At 46.2% G+C, this 20,237-nt stretch overlaps 1 protein-coding gene across 8 annotated transcripts in view; it reads left to right on the forward strand.

Annotated features, from left to right (window-relative positions):
* MAP4K3 (mitogen-activated protein kinase kinase kinase kinase 3) overlaps nt 1–20,237 on the forward strand; it is a 1,209,829-nt gene that overhangs the window by 310,146 nt on the left and 879,446 nt on the right. For all 8 annotated transcript variants that reach the window (XM_086927230.1, XM_086927231.1, XM_086927232.1 and 5 more), the window contains exon 12: nt 16,815–16,925. In XM_086927230.1, the coding sequence (XP_086783356.1) occupies nt 16,815–16,925 (111 nt within the window). The remainder of the gene's footprint in view (nt 1–16,814; nt 16,926–20,237) is intronic.

Raw genomic sequence — 20,237 nt, forward strand, 5'->3', positions numbered from 1 at the left:
ATATACCACAAACAGAGAATCACCTACGAGTTCTGCGAAAGGTCTCAAGCTTAGGGTGACCAGAATTGTAAAGCCGAAAACCGGGACATTTCACAAAAATGGAAGATGGACTACGATTTTTCGTCAAACCAGCGCACAGAATGACAGCGCTCCTCCGCAGAGAATTACAGAGCAGACAGTTAGAACATACATTAAATGCAATTTTGTAACCCAGTAACTTGCCTTTTAATTAAATTGCTTTCTTGAAACAACTGCTATCATTGCTTTGTAAAACATAAAAAACACCTTCCTCCGTTTTCAATCGACCGTCTCTGAAAACCGGGACATGAGTTAGGAACGCTCTCTATACATGTGCACTGAACATTTGATTCGAGAGCGTATGTGGATTGCACATACACTCTCTTATTGCACGAGCAACTCTTGCATTGCACTGAAATTTATCTGTGAGATACGTCTAGCGCAATTATGGTGAGTTTGGCAATCGGGCTGCTTCATGAAGCACACTTTTTAGCTGTGGGCAGCAGATGGGATTTTGTACCAGAAAAATACCTCTTTGACTATACTCCCCTTCCGAACTCACCTAAAGGGTTCACAAGAGGAAATAAACACGGAATCGTATCACCCACCTTCACCTATCCCCTATTGTGACATATTTCAAGTTTATTAACCTAGCTGTACAAAATATGAAACAAACATTTGCAATGCAATAGTTATCGCATTTGGCTATTGGCATCGTAAATGATAATATATTTTATCTATGCGTTTGCCTTTGGCACACAGGGCAGCCCAGGCCGGTCCGTTTCGGAAATCCCATAAGCCACCTACCCCTGTCAAATACTGAAAAATGCAGTGTGCACAAAATAAACAAGCAGCAAAATAAAAGCTTTGCAAGACTCATTGCCTTTTAAAGAAGATTAAGAATGTGCACTTTTTGACAAATCCTTGTATCGGGTAATATAATATGTGTGCACATGCTATGCTTTCTAGAAAGAAAAACTATTCAGAAAATCCATTGTAAACGACCTATGGCTGGCAATCGTCTTGTTTTTGCATGTCTACGTGTAAGTCCACATGTAAACCGCTCATCTTAGCCACTGCCATATAACCCATATAACAAGAAGTGTCACAGGCTTGTACTTAGAGACTGATCAGTCATATCAGTTGCCTCGGACTAAACCAGTTCAGTGTAATGACAACAAATGAACCGGTCTCAAGAGTGATTTAATATCCCTGGGGAGAAGGGAGAATAGAACACAGGTTTGTTGTAGACATGGTCTGTTCTAAATAGTGGGAAGATAAATATGCCAGTTAAAAGCAATGAGTCTTTTGTATCATTGCGCTGTGATACACAAAACGCACTAGACATGCCCTGTGAATAGAAAGTCAATTTTAACTTTTGCAAGGTTTGCCCACTGCCCCAGCCCATTGCACCTCAAGACACAGAACTGACCCGTGGATGTGCTGCCAGTGGTACTCCTCGCTCCACACCCCGGACATGGTGTGCACGTCTCAGGTCCCCTTCTCGGCCTCCGTTCCCGCTCCAGGGCCCTGGTGCAGCTCCGACGAAGTATGACAGGACAGCTCTTCAAGAATGGGACATGAAGAGGAGGCTGGGTGTTGTTACGGATGCACAGTTGCACACGTTATCATAGTATTTTCAGTCAGTACAGGAAGAGGTGGCTTTGAATACGAGAACATTTGTCTTGCCAAATGCTGCACCACACCTTCCACAGCATTTTACACCAGAGCAAATATTTTCAGTTTTTGGGACCACAAGACACTTCTTCCCCAGAAATAAGAACACTGAATAGGCACAAGTTCCACTGTTGTTCCTCCCTTGCCGAAGCCTTGACAGCGGAAGGGACGGTAAAAGGGAGGTCTATAAGGAATAAGGAGGGGGGGAGAATAGGGCGACACAGTGATTGCCATAGGTCATAGATGTTGAAGGGCAGGGCCTGACGAGGCAAATGTCACTGTTTCACTAGCAGTGTCTCAGAATATAAATATATATATATATATATATATATATATATACATATATATATATATATATATATATATATATATATATTTAGCCCACCTAATATTCCCCCACTGTGAAATATTGTTACCATCTTTTGAAAATGCACCCTAAATAGTAGTAGAAAAGGAGCAGCCCCAAGAGTCCAGATATTCAATAAACGCTCCATAAAGAAGCACTCACGGAAGCCGGAGAAGCGATTGATTTACGTTGATTTTAAATGTATGTTTATGACTCAATTTAAATTGATGCTAATTTTCTTGGTCTCAGAATGCTCGTGTACTGAGTTCATCCTGCCCAAAGTATGACATGTTGTTGTAGGCACACTATCCACTAGCTATGACAACAGAATGGAACTTGGATGGTTCTTCTTCGCCAGAAAAGAACCCTCAGCTAGACTAGTTACTTCTAATTTTTCCCTCTCCCCTGATGCCCGCCTTAACTTTATGCAAATAAAAGGCATAGTATGAGGAGGGAAGGGCTGAGGATAAGTAACACGGACACTGTGGCACCCAGAGTGATTGTGGCGCCTTTAATAATTAAAGGCACAGGGAAGTAACACCAAAACTGTGATACACTCATAAACACAATGCAAATGAACGGCATGAGGAAAGAAGAAAGGGGCCAAAGGCAACCGGGACACAGACAGCGGCCAGCCCAAAATGACAGCAGTGCGGTTGCAGCCAGGAGAGGAAAGGCAGCCATCATCTGAGCACAAGCATTGCTCAAGGACAGCTGAGCACCAGCGCTGCTCGTGTCCTGCCTGGAACAGCTGGTAGGAGGAAGTTCTTTAAGAAAATGCAACCCGATTCATGAAACAAAATTGCGCTCGCAAAGGGCCAGATTCTGAGAATTTGGCCCTTTGCGAGTGCAATTATTGCATTTGGGACTCATCATCCCAAATGCCAAATTCGCTATTTAAGAACTCGCAAATTTGCGAGGAATAGCATTTAAGGAATCTCTATTAGAGATTCCTTAAATGCTATTCTTGAAACATTTAAAAATTGCGAATTCGCAATTTAGAACCGCTATTTACCACGAAGTCAAACCTCGTGGTAAATAGCGAAAATTGGGAGTTATTCTTTATTTGCGATTAGCAATTAGCTAATCGCAAATAAGGAACCTGTAGGAATCGCAAAAAATATTGCGATTTCTACATGAATCCCGTTTTGCAAGTCTGGAATAGCGATTCCTTATTAATCGCTATTTAAGACTCTCAAAACTTCACAATGATGAATCAGGCTGCAAGTGCCCACAGACTGTTAATAAAACAGACCATGTAACAACACAAGTTAAAGGTCTAGTCCTCATGGGAGGTTAAACATATAGCAACTACAAAAGAATCTGGTGGTCTCTGAAAGGGAGCAAGAACTAAGTTATCAAATCACACAAGATTACAAGCACCCAGCGAGTATCCAAAGCATGATGAAACAAGCATTGGAAATGCAATAGGTCTCGCATTAGGAAAGTTTGAGCGATTGGTATAGTAAATGACACTTTTTTTTTGTGTTGGTTTTGAAAATAGCAAAATTAATAGCTTAGTGGATGTGATGGTGGATGTGGTGGTGGATGTGGTGGTGGATGTGGTGGTGATGGTGGATGTGGTGGTGGATGCGGTGGATGTGGTGGTGGTGGATGCGGTGGTGGATGCAGTGGTGGTGGATGGCGTGGTGGTGTTGGTGGATGGGGTGGTGGATTTAGTGGTGGTGGGTGTGGTGGATGTGGTGGTGGTGGGTGTGGTTAAAGTGTTGGTGGATGTGGTGGTGGATGTGGTGGTGGATGCGGTGGATGTGGATGTGTTGGTGGTGGATGCAGTGGATGTGGTGCTGGTGGATGCGGTGGTGGATGCAGTGGTGGTGGTGTATGCAGTGGTGGTGGTGGATGGGGTGTTGGTGGTGGATGGTGATGAGTTACTGCAAAACCTATACATAAGGTGAGAGACAGTGGGGAAGAAAGAAGTAGTTCTCTGGGCTGAGCCAATATGTAATTGACAAAGTGTCAAGCCAGTGGCTGAAAGAGACAGCCTGGATCAATGCGGCTGGGACTTGGAGTTCACTAATTCCAATTTAAAAGACTCCGTACACATGGCCATACACACATCCATTTCCTTCAGAAGGCATGAACGAAAGTAAAAACGGACTAAACGATGTGCTGTGAGCGAATAAACTTGCAATGCGCCTGCGTACACGTACAGCAGGAGCCCAGAAGCAATGCATCTCTGTTTGCGCAAAGCCATGTACGAAACCACAAGTCCTGTAACACTCATAAGAGGATAGCATGCCCAAGAAAGCATGAAATGCCTTCCAGTTAACAGCCAGGCGCCGGCAGCACACGAAGGAGCCGTAGCCTCAGAGAAGCTAAAAAGTAATTATTGAATGCGCATCTCTACCGAATGGAGAGCGGGAGACCTCGCCGCACAATTGAAAGTTGATTTCACTAATGAGATGCGCACATTTTTTGAGAATCCAAAGTACCTGTGCGGTTATCTTGACACACACTATTTAGTGTCCCTACCTTGCACCTGAGATTTCCTGGTGCTTACGGCCCAGTCATTCTGAGACGTTTCTCCCAGAGGCAAAGCATATATGTAGAAGGTCCTGGCACGATGCCTGCAAGTAAAGAAACTATGTGGTCCGATGTTAAAGCTATGTAACTTTTCACAATGAATTGCTTGAAAGCTTTTTAATGAAGAAGAATAAAGTGCAACTAATTTGAACAAACACTATCGCCAAAGGATAATTTTAGGTCTTAAATTTGTTCGATGAGATACTTACTTCTTAGATTTGTGCGGCGAGTGAACTTTTCAGCCTGTTTCCATCATTACAAACAATCCGCTGCTATGCCTCTCCGTCGACCGTGACTGTCAGTCAAATGGTGGAGGAGGAGGGGGGAGGAGAGTAGGAGGAGGAGGGGGGCGGCTCCAGTTGCCCCAGCTGCCGCAGCAAACAAATGCGAGGATGAAAACAATGTGAATACAACCAGCAGCTCCTTGTGCCGGTTTCGTATAAGGACTGAAGGAGGTAGTCAGGCACGGGCACAGCGTTTTGGCGCCATTTTATTAGTACCTCAGTTGATTTATCGTTTGAGGTTAAAATAACTCCTCGAAGTAATGTGAAGGAAGGGGACGGTGTTCACAAGGGACACTACTTTATAGCGGAAGTAGACTAAACGAGTAGCTGCACTCTGGCAGCCTGTTTCCATCATTACAAACAATCCGCTGCTATGCCTCTCCGTCGACCGTGACTGTCAGTCAAATGGTGGAGGAGGAGGGGGGAGGAGAGTAGGAGGAGGAGGGGGGAGGAGAGTAGGAGGAGGAGGGGGGAGGAGAGTAGGAGAGGCACGGCCTAGCGGCCGTGCAACCAAGGAGTGAGGGGGCGGAGCTGGGGGAGGCTGTGAGGGAGAGAGTGGGCAAGGCAGGCAGCTGGGGGCATGTGCACGCGCTTTTAAGCTCAATGCGCATGGGCATTGAGCTTAAAAGTCACGGGCACTGCAAGGAATCGCCACGATTCCTTGCAAGTTAGTTAAACACTGTTTAAGCCCCCATAGTCTCGCAAGCTCGATGCGCATGCACATCGAATAGCGAGACCTAAAAAGATATATACATAAGGAAAAAGACCTTTGCGAAATGATCGGATTTCCATCAACTACCAAGAGAGGTCACTGTCATCATTTGGGATATCCTTCCTTCCTACCACAACCCCTCTAGATAACAGAGGGAGGGCATGTGGTTCGGATTTCGACCAGGCCACACAAATCACGACAGGAGGACGTAGGAGCAAAAAGAAAGAGACGTTTTAGGTCACCTACTTACAGATTTCAAAAGTGGATATCAATTACTTGAGTGATGGAATTATTAGTGCAGTGCGTGTGAGTGAGGTTAAAAGTATTTGGGAAAGAAAAACTACCTTTAATACAAATATCTCTACCAATCCTATTAAAATAGTGCAGAAGCAGCTTTCAACAAGTAGGCCGCTTCTCAATATGGTCATCTAGTTTCAGCCTTGTGGGCCACTTGCCCAGGCTTTCTTCAGGACCTAAACAATAGATTTCTACTGCATTCCTAAATTGGTCAAGCGTGCTTATAGTTGTCATCAAATACAACCTTTTACACGATTGATTGATAGAAGAGACTAAAACTCCAGCCCTAAGTTAACTATAAGTCACGCCCTTGCCATGCACTGCAAATTACGCCACAAATTGCATTACTCATGATACCTTAGTTTCTTAGCAAAGGTGCAATACTTTTAACAGGAGACTACTTGTACTTCTTAGTGGCAAGTGGTACTTCGTTATGATTCCCTGCACTTTTTTTTACTTCTATTTCAAGAGCTGGATAACTTCTTGTGGGAGAGATTGCTGCCCACCAGCAGCAAAGAACCAGAAAAACCAGGCCACAGTACTGGCAGCCAAATGCAAAGGCTCTGTTGTCGCAGCAGCATCTCAGGAACTGCACAACGCTCGGGCCTGGCACTTCTGCTATCAACACTGCCCCTCGGGATTCCTCAGCACACCACCACCACTAGCAGCATCAGGTTAGTGATTGCACACCACCCGGGACAGCACTAGTGCCACCCCTCCCCTTCAGCATAGTATCAGAGCAGACCACTGGGCCAGGTACTCCACAGCACTCAGTAATGGCACTGCTGCCAACCTCCAACACACTAGCAGAGCAGCAAGGGTCCAAGTACTGCATACTCCCTGATACTAGTGCCCACCTACAGCACAGTAGCAATCCAGTAACTGGCAAGGTGTTGTTCCCCTCCCCTGGAGCACAGTATCCGGGCATCATAGAAGTTACTTTTTATCAGCAGGCACTGCCACTCAACTGCAGCGCAGTACCAATACGACACCAGGCCAAGAACTGTCCAATTCACTGAGTCCGATTCTGCTGCCCATCAGCAGCACAGTGTCAGAGTAGCAGCAGGCCATGTTCTGCACATGCCCCAGAACTGGCGCTGCTGTTCTCAGCACCAGCAGGCAGGTACTGCACAGCTCTTGAGACTGGCACTTACGTTGCATGTGCAGTGTAGCAAAAGGACTGCTTGATGCCCCAACAGCAAAACCTAATGGGAACACACATGGAACAATGTAACCCAGAAGCTTGATGTAACAGTTCATCCAACAAATGAAAAAAGCATGAAAAACGTATAACTTAGCCTAAAGGAAGCAGACCCTCTCCCCCATGTTTTTTTTAAAGAATTAATATTACGAGGACTTCAAAAACACAAAATGTCTGTAGTCAAACCAAACAACAGCCAGTGTGTATTTCTCTATACTCTAGAAGTTTAAGATCAGTTTCTGTACACTAAACCTGTTGTAAGTACGACCAGAATGGAGCAAAAATCACTTTGACCTCAGTTCTAGTGTTCTCTGCTGTCAAAGCAAAGGGTGCAGTGGATTTTGTAGTATGCGTGTTAGTGAAAAATATTACTTACTCTTGTCCTCCACTATAATGTTTGTCCAACAGTGTTTTTTCATTCTCCCTGAGTATTCTTAACAATGTGTTGTTATCCTCTTATTCAGTCCTTTATTAGAACTTGCACCGAGTGCATAATCTTGTGCTTGAATTTGTCAGTATTGCCAAGTAATGGCTATTTGCGTTTATTAGTTTGAAGCTGACTCATGGTAGTCTGTTGTAGTTTGCCCAATGAATTGCTTTTTTTTCAATTTCCTGTGCATTCATTCACTTTTTTTTATTGTCTTTTCAAAACGTTGTTGTGGAAACTGAAGAGGCATTGTTAACCTCCCCCACCCACATTCACATAAAACATAAATAAAATATAATTAGCTAAAAGCAAAAATAGTTGGGGGGTTTCAAAAACATACTTTGCTGTAGGAGCCCCTGCCACTGATATATAACTATTGTATGGGTGTGCTATTTGTAAAAAGGGAGAATGCTGCCACTCTCCGATAAGTTTACCAATGACTGAAGTGGGCTGACTCGCAGCGCCATACTAAATGTAGTGGTGTGGGCGAAAAAAATGTATGTTACACAATAGACCAATGGATGAAGAGGGTTGACTGAAGAACGTTGGCTGAAGAGGGTTGGCTGAAAGTATATCATACATATACTTCAGTAAAATCGACATCGAAATGTCTTGTCTATAAACTGTGACCCATTCACAGCACGGTTTTACCCAGTGACAAGATCAGAAAGTAGTCAGGAGAGTGAGTCACTCCAGCAGCTCTAGCAGCATATCATTTAAGCAGGGCAATAGTACCTGTCTTACTTGGAGAGCAAAGCTTTGCAAGAGAGTTTAGTACACATTGAAGTGGTATGTTTACACACATCAAATAGTAGCCAGGTATTCCATGAAACACCCTAGCACTCCATAATAAGATAGCTACCTACTGTTACTTCCAATTGTACCACTAACCGTTAAAACAAGACAGGACTAGACTGAAAGGTAATACCACACTAAATTATATCGTAAGTAAAGCTGTGCAGGATACAGTCAGAATACAGTCACCTGCAAGTAAAGCATAAGAACAGCCACCACCTAGAGATACTGCAACAAACAAAAAAAATCATAATGCAATAGGATCAGACCCTCGTAAGTGTTAAAAAAAAAAGAAAAGAAAAAAAATCACGTAATGGTACAGGGTTCAGACAGAAAATTACAGCTGCAGGCCAACATGTAAGCACTTTTGCAAACAACGTAATATCAGAAAACGCCCTCCAGATCTATTTAGTTCACCCACTCTCTGATTTAAAGTTATACATAAATACCCATGGCCAGTGCTTGAAATGGAAAAATAGAAGTGCAGGTAACTGCTGGGTTCTGACAGATGCCGGTACTCTCCTATTAAAGATATTGCATTTCTTTTGAGAAGTGCCGGTACGCTCCCTCTCAAAATAAAAAAGTGCTGGTACTCCGTACCGGACAGTACCGGCCTATTTAAAGCACTGCCCTTGGCATGTTCAGAGCTTTACCTGAACTCTGTATCTCCTCTCCATCTCACATGCTTTATAAGTCTCGCCTAGACAGTGCATGCACCATCTCTTAAAGAACCTTCATTTTGTTACTGTGGGCTTAGAGGCTGCTCATTGTTACTATTACTTGTCTTCATTGTCACTCATTTGCTGGCTTCATATTCATTGGCTGCTACATACTTCCTTTCTCTTTGTGCGACTGCCCCTTCCCTGGAGCATTAACACATTACTGTTGCCATTCCACTACTCAGCTCATTTATTTAGGTGCTATTTTTTCTTTTGTGTTTAACACTCTACCAGAGTGACTCTTTTTGAGCTGTTTATGTGGTGTGCTTCTCCCCGCCTGTTTTCCTCCCTCATTGATGGTGCTTGCCCCCACCTGCCCTCCATCCTTTTTTGTTGTTGTTTTATTGCTTGCCCCACCTACCCTTCTTCTGTTATTGTCCATAGTCTGTGTGCTTGCCCCAGCTCTTCTCTTCCACATTCCACCTCCCTATGACACAGCCAGCACTGGTTGGGTGATGGAACTTTTTACCCACACTGTGCTGCCCCTCCCACACTCCCTCCTTATCTATGTTACCTTCTGTCTCTCCAGCAATAAATAACAACGAGCACCATGACAAACTCGTGCTGGCCACGTCATCATTTTTTTTTTTTTACTTAAAGCCATGTGGCACAGCAGCTGTGCTACTGAGCAACATGGCTAAAAGACATAGACAAAGCATGAGGTTCTCTTGAAGGCAAGACTTAATAGCTTTGCGAGTCCATGTTTTCCTTTCTTCCCACACCTCGCTTGTTGCATTCTCATGAAAACGTTATTGTAACTGAACCCTGAACAATGATTTGATGCACCTATTACCTCTTGAATCTCACAAATGATTTTGTCCATCTTTTCCACATATTCAATGTTGTCAGTGCTGAATACTTGGATTGTCTCTCTCCCCTCCCTCCATTTTTACTCAGTAGGACACAAACAATGAAATACTGGACACACCTTATTCCCCTCTGACAATACCCTCCAATAATTGCCAATTTGCATAGATAAGGTAATGTAACAAACCCATACTCCCGGTATCTCTACCCAGCCCTTTTTATTCGTTTGCGTGCAAATATGAACTCTTTTCCCCCCATACAACTCATAGAGCTATACACTTTTAGTGCAAAGTACTAGCCTCAACTGAGTCACATGATTGCCACATACCAAATTTCCCCCACATAGATGTATACCAAGGTGATTACTAAAACTGGCTAAGCTCAAGTATCTGAAAGAATCACGTTAGTTATAGATTCCTCACCTTAGAATTACCCCCAGCTGTCAGACTGGATCCGGAAAGTTTTTCGTCAGCAGTAACTCTGCGCGTCGGAAGGTGGTGTCAGTGGGCTCCGGGGCCGTCGTTGGCAACGTGTCGCCGGAATGACATAGCGGTAGCAACTTAAATGCCGCCCTCGTGCACTGATGTCAGTACTTTCTTTTTCTGCACCATCCAGCGAAGATCCGAGAAAAGCGGTACCTTCAGTCACTTTTTGACTGACTTTTTGTCGACGTCTTTTTCGAGTCTTCGACTTCTAAGGTGCATGAGGGATGCCCGGCTTCAAGCCATGCGGTTCCTGTCATCGGATGATGTCAGTGACGAATCTACACCATGTGTGTCATTTTTGCCTGGAGCGCGACCACAACCCCAAGTTGTGCTCCGACTGCCGGTCAATGGCGCCGAAGGCTTTGCGGGAGCGGTCCCGAAAGTTCTACTAGGCGATGCACGCCAACTTTGGGCGGCCTGAACCCGCCAGTGTGCCTTCGGGCTACGCGGACTCGGTTGGGTAGGCCTAGGCTTTCTCCGCCTGTGGCTCCAGTGCTGCGGGCCCCCCTCGGATCCAGGCCTGGATCCGGATTGGCGCTGGTTGACTTGATTATGCCTCCACCAACGGCACTTCCTCTGGCACCACTACCGCGTTCGACCCGGTCGCCCCCCCCCCCGGACTCCATCCCGATGTGGACCCAGAGCCGGACCTGCGTTGTCCGACGCAGGATTTGGCGCTGAGAGGGGTTTTTATGCCCCTGTTCACTCCTGGGGCCCCTTTTCAACCAGAATGGCACCCAGATACTGAGGAGGAGGACTGGGAGGGGTCAGGTGACCCTCCTAGCTGACCAGGAGAGTGAACATGACTGGAGAGAGGAACGTGGGGATGCCAGTGGTTTGGAAACCTCGCCTGACCTTGGTATGTTGTCTCCTCCTACCGTGACTGTGGAGATGGGAGCGCCGTACGCAGTGGTGTTGCGTAGGGTGGCCGTGGCTCTCAACCTCGAGCTTCCTACGGTGGCGGTCAGGACTAACCTCCTGACGGAGGTTCTTTATCCGGCTGCGAGCTCTTCGGAGCCCTTGCTTCCGTTTAATGAGGCCCTTTTGGGCACATGGTCCAGGCCCAACACGGGGGCTCCCCTGGACAGGATGATTGCCCGACGCCACCGCCCGGCTCCGGGTGACCCCACTTTCCTTTCCCAACACCCCACCCCAGAGCCTCCAACTCCAAAAGCACCTTCCCTACCGCTCCACCGGAAAGGAAATCCAAGAAGCTAGACCCTCTTGGAAAGAAAATATTTTCTTCCGCCAGCTTAGGACTGCGATCCATAAACACTGCAAGTCTCTTGGGCCGTTATTCCCACTCGGTGGGGAATACGGTGGCTCACATGCTGCCTCAGTGTCTAGAGCAGGCCCGGGCAGTGCTCTCCCAAGCTGTTGCTGCCGGGAGGGATGCAGCAAAGTTTGTGATACATTGTGGGCTGGACACCGCCGACTCTCTGGGCAGGATAATTTCAACGTCAATATCGCTTCGTCGCTATTCCTGGATGAGGTCGACTGTTTTTTCGGGGGATGTCCAGAACACCTTGATGGACGTGCCCTTTGATGGCTCTCGCCTTTTTGGCGACAAAGCAGACAACGCTCTAGAACTTTTCAAGGACACGTGGTCTATGGCCAAGTCGTTGGGCTTCTCCACCCGCACTGCTTTTCGCCCCTTTCGTGGCTACGGAAGAGGTGCCCCGCTATGTCCCACCCAGAGCCACAGGCCGTAGGAAATGATCAAACCTTTGCGCGGCCGGTGATGTTGGAACAACTGTCGTGGTTCCGGGGGCCAGTGGACTGGCCAGTCCGCCAATCCCCCCTCTGCAGCAGCCTCCAAACCCTCCTAGTCCGACCTTTCAGGCCCATCAAACGCCAGTGGGCAGCAGGATCCGCCATCACCTCCCCCACTGGCGCACCATCACGTCGGACAGTTGGGTTTTGCAAATAGTTCGAAGGGGGTACTCCCTCCCCTTCGAGACTACCCCTCCAGCCATGTCACCAAGATACCCCTGCATGTTGGAGGATCAGCTGGCTCTTCGACAGCACAAAGTTACGGTCTCTTGTCCCAGAAGTAGGTCGTGGTTGTTACTCCCAGAACTTTCTGGACCCCAAGGAGGACAAGGGCCTGCCTCCTATCTTGGATTCCAGGACGTCAACCGCTTCCTCCAGAAGGAGAAGTTCAAAATGCTGATGCATGCTCAGGTCTTGTCTGCCCTCGACCCGCAAGACTGGATGGTAACGTTGGACTTGCAGGACGCTTATTTTCATATCCACGACCTGCCTGCCCACCACCGTTACCTGCGGTTCATGGTAGGCTAACAAGCATTTCCAGTTTACCGTGCTCCCCTTTGGCCTTACCAGCGCTCCTCAAGTGTTTACGAAAGTAATGGCAGTGGTCTCAGCTCATCTGCACTGATCAGGGGTGTCAGTCTTCCCCTATCTCGACGACTGGCTGTTGGAGGCGGGCTCACCCCAGGCAGTCGTCTTCCACCTCCAGACTACGGCCAACCTCCTGCATTCGCTGGGGTTTTCCATCACTGTGCCAAAGTCACACCTGATTCCTTCTCATAAGCTCCTCTTCATCGGAGCGGTCGTCTCCCACCTCCAGACTATGGCCAACCTCCTGTATTCGCTGGGGTTTTCCATCAATGTCACCCAAGTCACACCTGATTCCCTCTCAAGCTCCTCTGCATCGGAGCGGTTCTAGACACAACGCGGTTTCAGGTCTATCCTCCCGAATGCGAGTCCGGGATATTCAGTCTATGATTCCGATCTTTCAGCCTCTGTCCCGGGTTTCGGTCAGAATGATCCTGAGGCTGCTGGGCCTCATGGTCTCCTGCATCATGCTGGTCGATCATGCCAGGTGTCATATGCATGCTCTGCAGTGGGACCTGAAGTTCCAGTGGGCGCAGCATATGGGGAATCTGTCCTATTGCGTCCAGATCTCGGAGGACACTGCACGACAATTGCAGTGGTGGTTCTCAAACCAGGATTGGGTCAACGGCAGATCTCTCTCCCTCCCCCAACCAGACCACACAGTAGTGACAATTGCATTCCTTCTGGGAAGGGGCGGCCACATGGGAGAGGCAGAGATCAGAGGCCTCTGGTTTCTGGCGGAGTCCGGACTCCACATCAACCTTCTGGAGTTTCGGGCGATTCGTCTTGCACTAAATGCATTCCTTCACTCTGTCCAGGGAAGAGTAGTGCAGGTGTTCACAGACAACACCACCCCAGGAGGTCCTGCAACAAACAGGGCGGGGTGGGTGCCGTGGACCCTATGCCTCGCGACATGGCTGCAACATCAGGGCATATCCCTGGTGGTTTAGCACCTGGCAGGTTCCCTGAACGCCAGGGTGGACGAACTCAGCCGCAGGTGCATGATGGATCACAAATGGCATCTTCACTCGGAGGTGGCGCAAGGTCTCTTTCGGCAGTGGGGAGAGCCTTGGTTAGTTCTGTTTGCCCCCGAAAAGAGCGCGCAATGTCAGCAATCCTGCGTGTTGGAATTTCAAAGGCGGCACTTGCTAGGCTACGCTTTTCATTGTGAGTGGATTTGGGGTCTGTAGTACGCCTTTTCGCCTTGACCACTTGTGCCCAGAGTGCTGAAGAAGATCAGGCGCGACCAGGCCCAAGTCATTCTTGTGGGTCCGGATTGGGCACTAAGAGTCTGAGCTGCCCAACATGGCCACCGATCCTCCGATTGCCTCATTGGGAGGATCCTCTGTTGCAGCCTCAGGGGACGGTCATCCACCCGAACCTGTGGAGCCTCCACCTCCTTGTGTGGAGATTGAGCGGCGGCATTTGCTGTCATTTGACCTGCCTCCCGAAGTTTGTGATGTAATCTTGGCAGCCAGGCGCCCCTCCACTAAGACGGTAAACGCATGCTGGTGGAACAAGTTTGTGGCATGGTGCACAGCAAAGGCTGTGGATCCCCTTTCTGCCCCTCTTTCTGAGGTTGTCTTGTTTCTTCTTTCTCTAGCCCAGCAGGGCTCTGCTCTGGGCACTATCAAGGACTATCTTTCTGCCATTTCTGCCTTACTTCGACTTCCAGAACAGCCGTCTCTTTTCAAGTCCCTGGGGGTTAATCACTTCTTGAAAGGCATATCTCATCTTTTTCCTCCTATTCCTTTCGTTATGCTTCAGTGGGTATTGAATCTGGCTCTAACCTTTTTAATGTGCGCTCCCTATGAGCCAGGTCACAATTGTCCTTTTAACTCTCAAAACTGCATTCCTGGTAGCCATCCCCTCTGCCAGGTGAATGAGTGAGCTCCAAACTCTTTCTTCAAAGCCTCCTTTTCTCTCTCTGCATACGGACAAGGTTGTCCTCAGAACCCGTCCATCCTTTCTGCCAATGGTTGTCACTGCCTTTCACTTTGGGCAGACCATCACTTTGCCCACCTTCTTTCCGCCTCTGCGTCCTTCCAAAGAGGAAGAGAGGCTCCACCGTCTGGGCCCAAAACGTGCGCAGTCTTTTGTTCTGGACCGCACAAGCCAGTTCCGTGTGGATGACCATCTCTTTCTTGGCTACGTGGGTGCCAAAAACGGGTGGGGCGTACACAAATGGACTCTCTCTCTGTGGGTCGTTTTGTGTATCAAGGCATGTTATTCACTGGCGAAAAAGGAGCATCCAGTGGGGTTCCACACGAGACAACGGCAGCCACTACTACTTTAGGCCGAGAAGCTCCTCTAAACGATATCTCTCAAGCAGCTACGTAGGCATCGTTGCACACCTTTATGAAACACTACTGTCTGGACAGTCAAGTCCAGAGAGATGACTTCTTTGGGTGTTCTGTTCCCAAGGACTTTCTGGTGTAATATTGGTTCGCAGACCCACCACCGGGGTTGGTATTCTAAGGTAAGGAATCTATAACTAACATATTTCTTTCAGATGAACCAGTTACTTACCTTCGGTAACGATATATCTCTAAGAAACATGTTAGTTATAGATTCCTTACCGCCCCACCCATCCTCCCCGTTCTGCAAACTGGTTGTTAGGGTTAAGGATATCCGTTCAGGGCCCTAGTTTTGTGCACCAGTGGTCAGTGTCATGCATGGCTCTGCGATTCTGGCGCGGAAAGTTGTGTACAGAACGCACGTCAGCCCGCGAGGGCGGCGTCTGAGTAGCTACCGCAACGTCATTCCAGCAGCACGACGTCAACGACGGACGCGGAGCCGACCGATGCCACCTTCCGACGCGCAGAGATACTGCTGACGAAAAACTTTCCAGATCCAGTCTGACGCCTCGGTGTATTTCTAAGATAAGGAATCCATAACTAACTAATGTTACTTACAGATATATTGTTACCGAAGGTAAGTAACTTGTTCATCAATTACAGTGACATCTTTAAAAATAGTAGGAACTCCAGTCATGTAGAATTCCAGATATGCTCTTTATACACAATGGATTTATGATCTTTTTTCTTAGCTTTTGTTTTTCACACTTGCTATACATTGTAAAAGTGGTTTTCCCACTCCTCCTAACCGTTCTTTTATCACGGTGTTCAACACATTTGCAGTGATTCACAGCTTCTTTTTTCACGGAAATCATCATAACACCATTTGACATAGATTTTATTAGAAGATCACATATGTGTTCGATCTGTCTATATGTTGTTAAATCTTCCAGCCATCAGTAGCGTGAAATAGCCCCAGGGCTCGTTCCCACAGGAGTGAAACAGGTGTTGGTTGGTGTTCCATGGAAACAGAATTAAAAATGTATATCTGTGAAGAAAAAACAAAATAGGTTTACCAGCTACCTTGCATCAGCAGCTTTTTACATATGAAAATTGTATATTTACTGCATGTATTAGCTTTATTGTGTCTGTATAGATTTGAATATTACGCAAAGGTGCCAGCATCCTGAACTCTTACACAGTCGCATGTAATCCATGGGGAGGGGAAGCCATGCCCACCATTAGGGATGCATGGGCACATGTAAAAACAAAGTCTCTTTAAAACTTGAGTATTAGTATACTAACATATAGTTATTTTGAAGTGGCTGCATTCCAAACTAAGGAATATTGTAAGTCGGTGTTTTAACAATATTTGGTCTGCGTCAGTTGACCGAATGACAATATCATACTCTTTGTGAGAGCATGACTTTGAGGAACTGGGCAATTGCACTTGCCGAATGACACAACTCATATATTTTTTTTCTGTGTATGAAAACCTGCTATGCTATGATAGTTTTTAAATCCATGTCTCATGATTTTATTGCGAGTTTACATAACTTGCTTGGATAGTCAAAAGCAAATAAGTATTACAACTGTTGAATTTTGTTTACTTTTCATACATCTCTGGTAAATCAGAGTTGTATAAATAAAAGAAAACCTTCGCAAAAATTCAGAGGTTTTGAGTTGGCATGCTACAGTACCCTGAATTCAAACTATAATAAAATTATCTTTCATGATAGAAATAGAATGTTTGTAACAAATAATATTTATGTTAAATAATATTGTTTCCAAAATACAACATAACCTTTTTGTGTTTGCTTTTATAATTCGTGACCTTTTTCTTACAGCATCCCTTGGTTTCGCAACCATTAAGTCGCACCCTTGCCATAGAATTATTGGATAAAGTGAATAATCCTGATCATTCAAGTTTTCATGACTTTGACGACGATGACTCGGAGGTAACACTTTCAGACACTTATAGCAATAATAGCAAAACTTTTTCATATTACCTTTGTGCCAAAAACTTATATTATTAAATCACAGGCATCGTGAGTGAACTAGAAATATAAATTGTCGATTATAAACATGGTATTTTGTTTATTGTGGCAAGCAAAAAGTTAACTTTGCAATCCAGATTTTAGTCAAACAACAAACCTATGGATAAATTATTTGCCACCTGAGTTAAACCAACAGTAACTTAATTTAGCGTTTCATGGTTTTCAGCACCCTGTTTGTTGTTAAATTGCTCTTTTTAGTGTAGACAAGTGTCTACATCCCTTTACTCCCCGTTCCCACCTGTGCCTTTACCTGAAGTCTTCACATTGAGTATGGTGGAAGAATCATAACTATAAATAAATGTTCATCTTTCTAGCAACCATGTATTTTTTTTTCATTTTTATTGTTATTTGCTCTGGCATTACCTCTGATGTACATAATCAAACTGTTGTTTGCAATGTGCCAACATAGGAGCTTGCGTGTAGAAATTCCAATGTATTTGTAATGCGTTTATTTACTCTTTATCTAATAAGAGGGCCTCTTGTAAATTGTTTAAAGAAGTTCATGAATTTCTGATGGATCCTCTAACCACAGATTCCTCACCTTTAGGATGGCCCAGGTGCCAGACTGGATCAGGAAGATTTTTTCAACATAGTCCCTGCATGCCAATACATAGTGTATGCAGCTTCATTTCTACTCTGCTCCACCCTGGAAGTGGCAAAGTGAACTGCATATATGCACCACCCAAGCACTGCTAATGTTAATCCCTTTCTTTCTGCTCCTTTGTACATGGATCCAGAGCTAGCTCTTAGTGTTTCCTTGTCAGTTGACAACCTTTGTCCAGATTATTTCCAATGTGCAAAATAACCTATTCCCTCCTAAAACTACCGAATATAAGCCCCGTAGGGACTGTCTGAGACTTGAGCCCTGTGAGGTATGCCTCAGATGTCTGGGTTTTGGCCACATCTCATTTGTTTGGGGAGAGTGCCCTGATGAACCCCAAGACGATCCGCAACTGTGAAGGCAAGGTGTATGTCGCTAACACTGCACGTCATGTGAGATCCGTCCCGGCTCCAAGTCGAGAACATGGGCTAGTTTCCGCCTGTTTGGCGAAAGGTAATTTTTTGCGATCTAAGTCTTCAGGTAATTCCAAGTATTAAAAAAAGCACTCAATTTTCAAGCGGGCCTGCTCAATCCTTGCCACTCTCCTTCTGAGAATCCTGTGAGCATGTCAAAGTTGCCCCATACCCGTTTTGATCCTGGTCACCTACTGAGGTACCCATTCTGGTCCTGGTCACCACATATCCTGAATTTCTGGTTCACAACAGATTGAGGCATGTAAGGAGGCCATCCTCCACATCTTTGGCACCTTAGCAACTACATCTAGCTTGCTGTCAGGCTGCATACATCAAAGGAGGCCTCCATTCGGGTTACCTCTTCTGGTTCTGCCATTGACTTCATCTGTGCCCCTCAAATATGCTTTAGGTTTGGCTCCGGCTTTGGAGCGAACTCCAAACCTGGCAGCACTATCTTTGCCCTTTGCAATTGTGTCAGCCCTGATGCCCGAGGAGGATGTCGGTTCTTTGGTCCTATATGACTCCTCATTGACCTTGGCCCAAGTCGTATACTGACATGCTTCTGATGCACCTTGCCCCAGTACAGTCTCACTCTGATGAAGCAGTACTTCTACCAAAGGACTGAGTCACGAAAATTCTATCAGCTGTCCGGAAAGAACTCTACGCTAATTCGACAGGGATCATACAACACAACCAGGATTTGGCTTAGTAGAATGTGGGATCTGGCCTGGACACAAAAGGCTGCTTAACATGCTCCATCCTAATGCGTGGATACGATCCACAGGCTTTTCAGGTGACGTTTAGATGCCACTTGGATATGCCCTTTGATAAACCTAAACTCTTTTTCGGAAAGCCAACTCTGCCCATGAGTGCTTTAAAGAAAGTAGAGCTAGTGAGTACTCCATTGAGCTTTGTATACCAGCAAGGTAGTATCCACAGCAATTTTTTCATTTGAATGCTTCACTTGGCACTTTGACTACAGACAACGTCAAGACCCAACAACAGGCACCCAGGCCTTTTGGGGTTGTGGTAGGCCTCAGGGACTACTAGACCCCAACCTCTCTGTCCGCAGCCTCCAAGCTGCTTTAGTTTACCCTTAGCAACCCACAGCCACACCATGGGAGGCAAGCTTGGACATTTTCTCCATAAGTAGCAAGCGATGACATCCGGCAGTTGGGTCCTGCAGTTAGTGCAACAATGCTATACCCTTCCATTCCTTTCTGCCCCGCTGCATTCTCATCCTCCACCTTCATCAGACTGGGATTTAGTGGACAATTTATCCATGTTGCTGTAGGAAATACAGGTTTCTTTGAACAAAGTAGCCATAGGAAGGGTCCCGACCTCGGAGATTGGAACTGGGCGCTACTTCTGCTATTTACTTGTGGCAAAGAAGGGCAGAGATATGTGCCCCAGTTTAAGAACTTCAATTTCTTCCTGCAGAAGGACACATTAAGAATGCTCTCTCAGGTTCATATTTTATGTTATGTTATGTTATGTTATTTTTCTTTGTATCGCGCACAGCTGCCCCAGCAAAGGGGCGTCCTGGATCAGGCCTGGATCGAGGATACTGAAGGTGACTGAAGACCTACAGAGCATCTGTCATTTTCAGGCCATGGACGGTACCTGCAATTCAAGGTGGGTCATCAGCCTTTTCAGTTTGTTGTGTTCTCTAATGGCCTCACCAGTGCCATTCAGGTGTTCACCTTGTTTAACACCTCACTTGCCATGGCCACCTTCCCTGTGGACCGGAAAAACACAGAAGTCAACTACCTACTAAAGAAACCATTGGCCGAGCCCAGCGAACTAAACTACCGAATGATCTACCTGCTCCCCTTTCCGGACAAAGTAATAGAAAAAACCATCAACCAACAACTCTCAACACATCTGGAATAGAATCTCCTACTCGACTCCTCCCAATTCATATTTCACAGAAAACTCACTACCGAGACAACCCTCATTGCGCCTACTTGTTCGATGAGAGACTGCGGCTCTGATCTTCCTAGACGTCTCAGCAGCCTTCCATATAGTCTCTCAACATACACTCATCACAGGGCTGCACAACATAGTCATTCAAGGAGCCACTCTCGTATAGATTGCCGCCTTCCTCACTGGAAGAACACAAAAAGTCTGCCATAACCTCATTCACCTCCGAACCCTATGAAATCGTCTGTGGAGTACTCCACGGATCCTCACTCAGCC

The sequence above is a fragment of the Lissotriton vulgaris genome, chromosome 6 (genome assembly GCF_964263255.1).
Source record: "Lissotriton vulgaris chromosome 6, aLisVul1.2, whole genome shotgun sequence".
NCBI classification, from domain to species: Eukaryota; Metazoa; Chordata; class Amphibia; order Caudata; family Salamandridae; genus Lissotriton; species Lissotriton vulgaris.